The following is a 12,203-nucleotide window of genomic DNA, read 5'->3' as shown; positions in this document are numbered from 1 at the left end:
GTGAGATGCTATACCTCTTTGTACCTTCCTGATTCCTAATCCCTCTCTAAAAGGGTATAGGAATACCTGTAGGATGCACAGAGGAAAGGGCTTTGGGAATCTCCTGGGGTCACAGTACAGTGGGTGCCATCAGCTTTGGAACTGGTGGAGAAGGACAGTGGGGCAGCCCCGAGTTCCAATCTGGTCTATTACCTGTGTCACCCTGGACAAGTCACTTAACCCTATTTGCCTCAATTTCCTCATCTGCCAAATAAGCTAGAGGAAGTGGTGCGCCATTCCAACATCTTTGCCAAGAAAACTAAATGGAGTCACAGAGTCAGATGCAACCGAGATAGTGGAAGTATCGTTCCCATTTTAAGATGAGAAAACAAAGGCTCAGGGATTAGATAGCTTGCCTGTAGTGTCAGAGCAAGGATTTGAACCTAGGTCTTCTGACCCCATAAATACAGCACCCTTCTCACCATGCCATGTTCCCGCCATGCTGCCAGCAAGTCCCTGGAAGACAAAGTAGTGCGGCTCTCCCACAGAGAAAATCTGAATCACGTCCCTTACCAAGTTCCTGAAGCTTCATAACTGACTGACCCTTCTTGGGGACTCCCCGCGTGGCTGAAGGGGCAACTGCCCCTTGCTCTCAAATTGGTCTCCCCCATTTGAAGGGATGCACATGTCTCTATGGTGGTCTTCCCCTCTGCCTGTAGACTCAATCACCATTTACAAAAAGGCCTGCCCAGCCTATTACCTTCCGGACTCCCTGAGAAGCTTGGCACACCTGCCTGCCCATCTTATTCAGCCTCAAACCAAGGGTTCTTAGAAACCAGGCATCTGGCCCAGCTCTTTTTTGCCTCTGAGTTAGGAGCCTGAAGCAGCATGATGAGGATGGTAAGAGATGGTCAGCCATCAGTCTAGTGAAGCCTACAGACCACTTCTCTGAATGTCTTCAAAGAAATAAAATACACAGGATTACAAAAGCAACTGATTATAGAGAAATTAAGATATAATTTTCTTCCTATCCAAGACCCAGGCCCCTAAAAGGTTAACCTGTGTTGGGCTATTGGCATTCTTCAGGACTCCTTTGAAAGTCAACAGCAAACCTGATGCAGTTAACTTTTGGATTATAGAATATCAAGAGGCAGAAAATCTAAAAATTGAAGGGTAACTACTGAGCACTTAAGACCAACCCCAAATGACCAAATGGCACTCCCTGTAGGCACTCAGCTGCCCCTCCCTCAACAGCACTAGAAAGGCAGACGGACTCCCCTCTCCACTATGCCTGATGACATTTTTTTCATATCCTCTGCCCAGGAGCCCAATGGGAGCACAGAAGGGGTAAGGTGGGCAGCTCACAGACAGCAGAGAGCTCAGGCCACTCCATGTGCCTAAGGGCATTCTTCACTTCATCTGCCCAGCAGCCCATAAGGGGGGGGGGGTCCCCAACACTCTCTAAAAGGTTTGCCATCACTGAGCTAGAGAGTTAAGTCATTGGGAAAGGAGGCTGATTTCTACCTCTACTGTTCAAGGTACAGAACACATAGCCTTGCACACAGAGCTTCATGAATACTGAATTGAGCATCTATTCAACCCAGCTACTCAGCTATTGGTTCTCCGTAAATGGCCTATGCCACTGGCTTAACTGAACAGTGTCACGCTGGATAGCAAAACAGGCCTCTTCAATCATATTTCAACTTTATTACAAAATTATAAAGCACAACTCTGTAACAAAAAATACACATTTGGGGCTTGAACACCCACTAGAAGTCAGAATCTCAGTATCAGCCACTTCAAGTAGCTCAGAAACTTTCAAAAGACTTAAATTTCTATTTCTTTACAGCTCTTTATTAGTTTAGATCCATCTATACCACTAGACTGTGAACCAGACAGTTTTCTAGAAGTCTCATTAACCAGAAATCTCATTGCAACCATATCAAAAGGAAAGAAAATATTGTAAGGATAATTAGCCATTGCTGCGAAAATTAAATACCCAACGATGTGGGGAGTGAGGCAGGAGGTAATTCAAGAATAAAATCAAATTGCTCACTAGGATGACATACATGGTCAGATGGGGCCTTAAGACTCCCAATTTACATTTCTGCCAAAAAAAAAAAACAAAAAACAAAGCTATATAGTTTGTAAACTGATGTCATCCACCAACAGCAGCAGCAGCAGTGAGAGACACTGAATTTCATCAGAATTTTCAGGTGTGAAAAGGGTGAAGATTCTTGAATGGCATATTGATGAGTCAGTAGCTGACAGTTCCTTCCTGAAACTGTCCCTTTGTTGGGGGTTGGGGTAAAAGAAATCACTCAAAAGTCCGTACCAATATTGCTGTTCTCCTTAGGAGAGAGCGGTTTCACCTCTGTCTTCCAAAGCAGTGGTTTTCCCCCTTTATGATTAAAGGGAACAAGGCTGCAGTCAACCTGCTAAGGCTCTAGGTGGATAGTTTGCATAGTCACTAAGTCATGGGGTAGCTGGTAAATAGCACATCCAGCCACTCTGGAAGCTGTCTGTTTTGTGCTTGGCTGGGATGCCAGAGGCTTCTTAAAGTAACTCAGGAACCTGAGAATGGAGTGTGCCTACAATGGCTCAAGACGGGGGCCCCAGCTGCTGTCCCTGGGCTCCCTCTGCCAACACCAAGCCTGCTTACTGCACTGCTGTTCCTCTCAGCTGTTGGGACAGGAAGAGCAGCTCAGACTTCCTTCTAATACTGAATGGAAACAATGGGAGGAGAAAAGGAAAGGGATCCAGGAGCTCCCCCAAGACGCCTGGGCATTGAGACTTTCTGCTACCTGTCCAACAGCAGAGAGAAGCCACATATCCAGGATCCTGTGGGATCTGTCCCATTGAGTACATTCATGGAGAGCATGGCTGGGAAAGGAAGGAGCCTTCACCTGAGTCTCCGGGGCTCATCTCGATGCTGGAGGACGAGAGAACTAAGCAGGCTAAGGACCTGGCAGGAGGCACTCCTTTTGGTCATGGGAGATGCTGTTGAGGCAGCTGGATCAAGTCAGTGAATGCACTGAATGGACAGAGGTAAATTACCCACATTTTTCTTCCACTGACCCCAGAAGTGATAGCCAAGGTAATCCCAAGCCCATGGAAGTTCTCACAGCTCTCTGGCATTTAGAATGTCTCTCTGATGTGCAATGTAGGTAGAGAGTTAACAAGAAGTTGTTCATCTTGGGAGAGATCCTGCTGCTTAATCAGGCAGCCTTTACAGAAACAAATACCTTCCCATCACACGCTCAGAAAACCTTCAAAGATTCATTTTCAATGAGTAAAACATTCACTGGCATAAAAATTCTTTTTTCTTGTCAGTCTAATTAAGGCACCATACAAGGGGCTCAACAAGGAGCCAGCCAAAATCCACGGGCACGGTTGGATCCGAATGGTCTGGGGAGCAGCTTCCCCTGCCTCCCCACGACAAAAAGCCATCATGGTTTTTGTTTAATAGCACAAAGTCTTTTTGGTTTTAGTGAGAGTTCATAGCCAGTTAACCATTCTTGAGGACAATTAATGCCTCTTAAGCTGAAGAAGCCAAAGAAAGACATGAAAAGAGAGACAATTAGCAGTGACTGAATTAAACACAAGAAGCCAGACAGAAAAAACCATGTGTATAAGGAAAAAAATAAGATTTCTGAATGATTAAAAAATCAGCACTGAGCTGTCTCCACAGAGAAGTTAATTATAATAAATCTGAAGGATAATTTTGATTCTTAAAAACTATGGTTTGTATTGAAGGGAGGAAAAAGCACTCCCACATGGTCTGAATGGTGGGAAGTTTGTGTTCATCACAAATTTATTGTCACCTAGTGATCGTATGAAACAGGGACTGAGCCCAATTTGATTTCTGCCCCAAGCAGGGCTAATAAATCCCCATTGGCTAAGGAAGCCCTAGCAGATTCCAACACTGAGATGGAAAATTTTGTGGTGAAAAGAGCAGGATTAACCAGACAACCAGCAAGTTCTCTGGGTTTCTTCCTGTCCTTACTGGCCATCGCCTTGGGGTGATACTTTGCAATTCTCTCAAGTCAAGCCACAAGTGAGCAGATGTGGAGGCTGGGGCTGGCTATGCCCCATCAGGCACTGAAGGGTCTGGTTCCAGCCATCAGGATCTAAAGACATGCACAGCTCGGATCACATACTGGCGGCAGATGGGGCACTCGTTCATCCGTTTTCCACACTTCGTACAGGTGACCATGTGACCACACTCCAACAGGACACAGTCAATAGGTGAGTCCATGCAGATCTTACAGAGGTTTTCCTCTGCACTAGATGGCGCTGGCTCCCCTACACATACAAAGAAAGAAGGCAAGAGGTCAAAAAGGAAGTTTGTGCCTTTCCTGACTAACCAACCCCCCCAACCCTCATCACTTCTCTGTTCTGTGATCTCTTACAATGACATGGCCTGGGGGACTATGGACCTCATCAATGAATCCTAAAACATTCAGACTTGGGGGAAATGGAGCTTTGGGGCAAATGTAAAGCAGCAAGTCACTAAAGGGATTCAATACCCCTAAACAAGATCCAACCTGGAAATATAAGCAGATTCAGGAAAAGTTTAAGTATAAATAGAGGCAGAGTGATGAGTTAAGGTTGGGTTTAAAAGACCAGTGGGGGAAAGCCTTTGGACTCCTCAGAATAATATTTTTTTGTTTTTTCTTTATTCAAAGATATTTTATTTTCCCAATTACATGTAATAATTTTCCAAAATTACAAGATTCAAATTGTCTCCCTCCATTCTCTTCTCTTCCCCCTCCTGGAAATGGTAAGCAATTTGGTCTGGATTATAGTTGTTATTATTATCATCATCATCATCATCATTATGTAAAACAAAATTCCATATTGGTCACTTGTAAGAGAATACTCATATAAAACCAAAACCCCCAAATAAAATCATAAACTAATTTGTAAAACATGCTTTGACTGGCATTCCAACACCAACAGTTCTTTCTCTGAAGGTGGAGAACATTCTTTTAAGTCCCTCAGAATTGTCCTGATCATTGTATGCTGAGAATAGCTAAGTCTTTCACAGGTGATCATTCCACAATATTGCTGTTACTGTATACAATGATCTCCTGGTTCTACATCAAGTCATATAGGTCTTTTCAGATTTTTCTGAAATCATCCTGTTCATCACAATACTATTCCATCACCAACATAAAGCACAATTCGTTCAGCCATTCCCCAATTGATGGCCATCCCCTCAATTTCTAATTCTTTGCTACCACAAAAAGAGCAGCTATAAATATTGTACAAGTAGGACCTTTACCCCCCTTTTTTTTTCTCTTTGGGATACAGACCCAATAGTGTTATTACTGGATTAAAGTCCTTTACTGAATTATTGGATTATAATCCTTTGAGCATAATTCCAAATTGCCTTCCAGAATGGTTGGATCAGTTCACAACTCCACCACAATGCATTAAGTGTCCTAATTTTGCTACATCCCCTCCAACATTTATCATTTTCCTTTACTGTCATACTGGCCAAACTGATAGGTATGAGGAGTACCTCAGAGTTTATTTAATTTGCATTTCTTTAATCAAGAGTGATTTGAAACATTTTTTCATGATTGATAGTTTTTATATCTTCATCTGAAAATTGCTTATTCTTATAGACTTGACTTAGTTTGCTATAAATTTAAGAAATTGAGGCCTTTATCAAAGAAATGTTATACAAATTTTTTTCTAGTTTGTGTGGTTTCCTTTTTAGTCTTCGTTACATTGGTTTTGCTTGTACAAAATCTTTTTAATATAATCAAAATTATTCATTTTACATCTTATAATGCTTTTACAACTCGTTTGGTCATAAATTTTTCCCTTCTCCATAAATCTACTAGGTAAACTACTCTAAGTCCCCCTAATTTCCAAATGTTTTTAATGCAGAAAATAAAATGCATAGGATTACAAAGGAAACCAAGAATTACTAAAAATAAATTAATAGTTTTTCTCCCCATCCAAGTTCAGGCACTGATACCACCCCATCCCTGCCAAAATAATATTAATAATAATAATATATCTGCAAACCCTAATTTAAATTTTTTTTGGTCTAGCACAACCTGAAAGTTGGACTCAAGATATGAAGTTGCTCACCCAGAAAGCTGCTGGCAAAGCTGGTCCTGGGAGAAGGCATCTCTCAGCTCCTAAACCAATGTGCTTCCTACTCCACTAAGATCCACAACTTTCTGGGTTGCTTTTATCCATAAACTTCTGAGTATAATGTCCTGGAAAGCAACAGTGCATGTCCCTCAGCATTTCTCATTCCTACCTCCGTTACAAATAAGCAGTTTCAGGTTCCCTTAGCAGCTCTCTCTAGTCACAAGCCAGAGAATAGCAGTCTTGCGAAAGAAACAGTTTCCTCAGTTTGCCTTCTCTATTTCAACAAGTAGTAGTTTCTTCAGTTCACTTTTTATTCTATTTCAGGGGCCACTATCAGCAGTGATGGACCACTGCCATGGCCCAAGATGGCATTTATATTCTCCCCTCCAGTATTCCTAATGTGTAACTGTCCAGTTTTGACTGAAATTCCTCCAATGGTAAGGAGTCGAGGAGTCTCTTTCCACCTTTCTATTCCTCCCTGGTTGCCAATGCTGACCACATGATAAAGATGAGGGATCTATACAGCTAACTGTCATCTGGCTCATATGAACCAACAGAAGAGTCTAGGAAAATCAGTCTCAGTTGCTAGGCCCATTATAAATCTCCTTTGGCCCAAGATTAAGTGGCCAGGCAGTTCCTATATGGGAATACCAAATGAAGCAGCTATTCTGATCTCAGCTCAAAAGCCAAAGCTCCAGGAGCCCCAGGGTTCCTGCTGAGAAAGTCTGGTTTACTGTGCCTTCACTTCTTGGGTCCTCCACAAACTCCATTTCCTCCAGATTGTTCTTGCCTCTTCACTGCAGATGCCTCTGTCACCATCATACATGTGTCTGGAAGCTTCATTCAAGGAAGTTTACCAGACAAGGAAACTTTCTAGGAAAGGACTCTCAGCCAGCTCTGCTTGCCTCTCTGGCTGGCATTTTTGGGCTTAGTGTAATCAGAGTCTGGATGGGCCGTTAAGGAACCAGTTAACAAGGTTACTAAGGCAGCAAATTATCTATGTCCTGCCAGTTACAAATTTGAAGTTTTGTTTATCTTACCTCCAAGGCAGCATACAAATTGAAACGGTGGGCCTCTTTTTATAAGTGTGTCAAGAGAGTCTACCTCTAAGGTTTTTTGTTTTTGTTTTTGTTTTTTTTAAGAATTTCCAAAGCTTTTGGGGCTTGGTAGGCAGAAAATTTGTGGATAAGAAATTCTTTTGAAAATTCAAGTGGTTAAGCTCCTTTTAGTCTCATGAAATAATTTAAGTTCCAATTCCTCCTCTTTTCTTTCTCACTCAATGGCCCAGTAGAGCGTTTTTACTCTGTATCAAGTGACCTAAGAGTAGAGTTCAATTTGCTTTAGGATGTTAGACATAAACTGGCTGTTGAGAAACCCAAATTCCTGTCCCAGGTCTGTCAATTAGCCCATTTTGCAATCTTGAGCAATTTCTGAGGCACTCTGAGTCTCCCTTTTTCCCCTCCTCTATGAAATGACAGGGCTGGATTAGGTGATCTATACCATCTCTTCCAGTACCAACTGAATGGGAGACAAATTGTTGTTGCTTTCTGCCTGTGCAGTAATCTCAGTTATCTTTCTGGCAAAATGCAAGGGGGACCATGAAACAGTGCTGGAGGTTATGCTTGAGCTCGGCTAACCTTGTACTTTTCAACAGCAGGAGTAGATGGTACACCTCTCCCCCCATGCTTGGGATGAACTTCCCAAGGGCAGGAGGAGACAGGGAGTCCTGGCCTAACCACAGGGCACTGGAAAGGGGCTTCATGGTCCAAGGCGATCACAGCAGAGGCAATGTGGCATGGTGAGAACATTGGATTTGGAATTAGGATCTGGGTTCAAACATGGGTCCATCGTCGACTATCTGGATGATGGGCATGCCCTGGAGCAGCCTCTTTCAGTTTCAATTTCTTCCTCTGTAAAATGGAGATCTTGCACTTGGTCATTTTCTGCCTAGTTCTAGATTCGAGGGCCTTGATCCCTGGAGTTGCTGCCAGAAAGAAGAACCCATCTTGGGTAACTATGTCAGGGGATTCCTCAAAGAACCTGTACTCCAACATGCACAAGACCTAGCTAGCCCTGATGGACTAACAGTCACTCACCCAAGCCCCTCAGCTGCTTCTGCTTCCCTTCCTCCTTTTTTCTGGACAGGGCCAAAGGGAAGAGGAGAAAATTTCAAGAAATGCATTAGGTCTCTATGCTAAAGGCATAGAAGAAGTTATCTGAATTTCAATGACTTGTTCTCCTGTTGCTTCTATTAGCCCAAGGGAAAAGGTTCTGTCTCAAAAATATCAAGGTACCTCCTTAGGGACTAGCTAAGCAAAACAGAAAAGAAAGCTGCAGAGGGTGTTCCTTGTCCTGGCCAAGAATAACATGTGCTTCTAAGAAGACTAGCACCATAACCAACCTAGAATCCCTCCATCCCCAACCCTAAGGCCTGTCTAATGAGATCAAGTCCACAGGAAGTTTTCTGAAAAGCTCAATGGTATCCACATGTAAATAGCCCAAGCCCCATAATCTTTTTTTTTTTTTAATATATTTTATTTAATCATTTCCAAGCATTATTCGTTGAAGACATAGATCATTTTCTTTTCCTCCCCCCCACCCCCCATAGCCGACGCGTAAGTCCACTGGGCATTAGATGTTTTCTTGATTTGAACCCATTGCTTTGTTGATAGTATTTGCATTAGAGTGTTCATTTAAAGTCTGTCCTCTGTCATGTCCCCTCAACCTCTGTATTCAGGCAGTTGCTTTTTCTCGGTGTTTCCACTCCCATAGTTTATCCTTTGCTTATGAATGGTGTTTTTTTTTCTCCTGGATCCCTGAAAGTTGTTCAGGGACATTACACCGCCCCTAATGGAGAAGTCCATTATGTTCGATTATACCACAGTGTATTAGTCTCTGTGTACAATGTTCTCCTGGTTCTGCTCCTCTCGCTCTGCATCACTTCCTGGAGGTTGTTCCAGTCTCCATGGAACTTCTCCACTTTATTATTCCTTTGAGCACAATAGTATTCCATCACCAACATATACCACAGTTTGTTCAGCCATTCCCCAATTGGTGGGCATCCCCTCGTTTTCCAAGCCCCATAATCTTAAACTGTTTCCTTCAGAAGAGACCACACTGAACTGATCCAACCATTCTGGAGGACAATTCGAAAGCCTACAGGGCTATAAAATAATGCAGACCCTTTGATCCAGTAATACCAATACTAGTTTCTATATCCAGGAGAGATTAAAAAAGGGAGAACGGACCTGCTTGTACAAAAAATAATTTATAGTGGCTCTTTTTGTGATGGGGCAAAGAGATTAAAGAGATGTCCATCAAATGGGAACCAGCTGAATAAATTGTGATGTGTAATAGTGATGGAATACTATTATGTCATTAGGAATGATGAATTGGATGATTTCAGAAAGAGCTGGAAAGACCTCCATGAACCGATGCAGAGTAAAATAAGCAGAACCAGGAGAACATTATACACACTAACTGCAATACTGTGGAATGATCAAATGTGATAAACTTAGCTATTATTGGCAATACAAAGATCCAGGGCAATTCTGAGGTACTCAGGACAAAGAATGCTATCCACTTCCAGATTTTTGAATCAGAATGCAGATCAAAGCATACAATTTTTCAACTTATTTGGGTTTATATTTTGGGGTTTGGATTTTATAAGATTACTCACAAAAATAAACAATATAGTGTTCTGCATAAATAATACATGTATAATGCTGAATGAATCACCTGCCAGCACAGGGAGGGTGCAGGAAAGGGATGGAGAGAGATAAGTTCAATAATATAACTTAGGAGAAAATGTTTGGAAATTTGTTGTTACATGTAATTGGTAAATATATATATATAAACATATAAAAAATAATAAAATAACAGTTGAACAATAAAAAATATAACACCTATCTCAAAAGGTTCATGTGAAGATCAAATGAGATAATGATAATATTTGTAAAGCACTTAGAAGAGTGCCTGACACATAATAAACATTAATTCCCTTTAAAAAAAAATAAAAAGATCACACTGACATCCCAAGCCCTACTTCTGCAGGCTGGGAGCTCTTCAGACTAATGGATACTTCCTAGCAATCAAAGAAGAAGAAATAGGGTCAGAAGAAGGCAGGCAGAAAGGAGAACACTAGTCTCTGTTAGCCTGACCTGAGAGGCTGAGATGTGTTATACTCCCTCTACATGCCTTCCAAGAATACAGTCTAACCCAAACCATTTCATTTGGAAAACTTTGCACTAACAAGGCTCCCCCAAAGCTCCATATCCTCTATCTGGGCAAACAGTACAATCTGCTACTGGGGCTGCTGGGAAGGAGTTAGTCTGCAGATCTTTCTCAAAAACTGTACCCACAAAGCCCACCAACCAAGGCAAAAGAGGGAAGGTGGAAACACCTCAGTGCCACAAAAAGGAAAAATAGGGTAAGTGTGATGTAAGCCACTACTAGCTTTGTTAAATATTTTATGAGCCACAGCTTCTAAACTCCAGCAACACAGAGACTTGCAAATGAGCTTGCTCAAGGGTCTACTTGCAATTCTTCCATCAGGGGCAGAGTTAGAAGGTTGTCAGAAAGATGCTGACAAGTCCTAGTTATCTCTAAATTTCCCACACACTTCTCTGTGATACCTAGATGCTCAGACCTTAGACTTTTAACAAGAATCAGAAGTCGGAAGGGGGAAGGAGGAAAGGAAGGAAAAAATAATAAGCCAGTTCTCAAAGCAAATAAATAGTACATACCATTTTGATCTCCAGTGCCAGACACTGCCAAAAAAAAAGAAAGAAAGAAAGAAAGAAAGAAAAGGAAGCTATTATTTGATGACATGGTACCTCCAGCCCACAGGTTACTTTGGACTTCTTTCCCCACAGGCACACCCAGTGTGCCAAGAACCAGAATACAGGATAAAAACTGTTCATTCCTTTGTCCCTGTCTTAGAAACAAGCATTTGGTACAGGTTTGCATGAACCAAGTGGGAAGAGAGGGTTATACTGGAAAACTACAAAGTTGGACAATGCCTGAAGGGGAAAAAAAAGGAATAATTATCGTGGCTGCTGTCAGCAACCCAAGAAGAGTTTAGAGAAATCTATGTGGAACAGGGTGATATATTCTAGGAGCACCCACAACATAGAGAGCTCTCTGGGGCAGGAAAATGATTTTTCTCAAGTTAGGAATGCAGATTTAGCCAGAATGAAGTGTCTGATCAGGAGGCATCCAAGAAAGCACACACAAGTCCCAATGCTGCCCATTACCTAAATTCTGGAGGTCCTTCTGTTCCCTGTATAGCCGGGTCACCCTCTCCATTAGCTCCCACTTCTCACAGCAGCCTTTGTAATTCACAAAGTTTCGAGCCAGGATCTCTTTCAGCTGTCGCACAGTGAGGGCCTCAATGTCTTCCACATTCACCAGATCAGACAGTGAAGCCCTCCGCCCTGGTACCAAGTTGTCCTCGGAGTCAATAGACTGCAAAGTACAAAAGGCATTGAGCAATTATCCCAGTTTCTCCCCATCTAAGTATCTCTCTCCACAGGTCCCTGGCACTCCCTTAGCTTCTTTTTGGTGATGGCTCTAATCACAGGCCTCTAACTTCCAAAGAAGGAAATCTGTTTTTAGTCCATGAACCCTGGCTCTCCACTCAGTCCATGCAGAACTCTATCACTGGTTCAGTTTCCCTGACAATGAGAACTCCATTCTCACAGCTCTCATTTCAAACCTTTCCCAATTCTCCACCTTTGCTACTGTGGTTTGTGAAAGGTGAGACCTGTGGCTCTGTCTTATTTGCTTTTTCCCAGACTGTCTGGAAGAAGGGAAAAGAGTTAACAAAATGGCACCCTAAGAATCCTGCCCCTAGAGAAAGCCATAAAGCAGCGCTTCTCAACCTCTCAATTTGTAGCAATGAGAATACATAATGCATATCAGGTATTTACATTCCGAATCATAACTGTAGCAAAATTACAGTTTTGAAGTAGCCACCAAAGTAATTTTTTGGTTTGGGGTCATTGCAACATGAGGAACTGTATTGCGGGGTCACGGCATTAGAAAGGTTGAGAACCACTGCCATAAAGGATGAAATACAACAGCGCCCAAACTAGGCATCTCTGGTTCTT

The 12,203-nt window shown here is 42.3% G+C and overlaps 1 protein-coding gene across 20 annotated transcripts in view; it reads right to left on the bottom strand.

Annotated features, from left to right (window-relative positions):
- Positions 1-1,666: 1,666 nt before the first annotated feature.
- RFFL (ring finger and FYVE like domain containing E3 ubiquitin protein ligase) overlaps positions 1,667-12,203 on the bottom strand; it is a 73,992-nt gene continuing 63,455 nt past the window's right edge. For 19 of the 20 annotated variants that reach the window (XM_007485533.3, XM_016429235.2, XM_007485519.3 and 16 more), the window contains 3 exons: positions 11,349-11,559; positions 10,839-10,862; positions 1,667-4,284 (listed from right to left, as the gene is read on the bottom strand). In XM_007485533.3, the coding sequence (XP_007485595.1) occupies positions 4,103-4,284; positions 10,839-10,862; positions 11,349-11,559 (417 nt within the window). In that variant the 3' untranslated portion in view covers positions 1,667-4,102. The remainder of the gene's footprint in view (positions 4,285-10,838; positions 10,863-11,348; positions 11,560-12,203) is intronic. The other variant, XM_016429232.2, reaches the window with a different exon arrangement.

Source organism: Monodelphis domestica, chromosome 2 (genome assembly GCF_027887165.1).
Source record: "Monodelphis domestica isolate mMonDom1 chromosome 2, mMonDom1.pri, whole genome shotgun sequence".
NCBI lineage: Eukaryota > Metazoa > Chordata > Mammalia > Didelphimorphia > Didelphidae > Monodelphis > Monodelphis domestica.
This window is presented reverse-complemented; position numbering and strand designations above follow the sequence as displayed.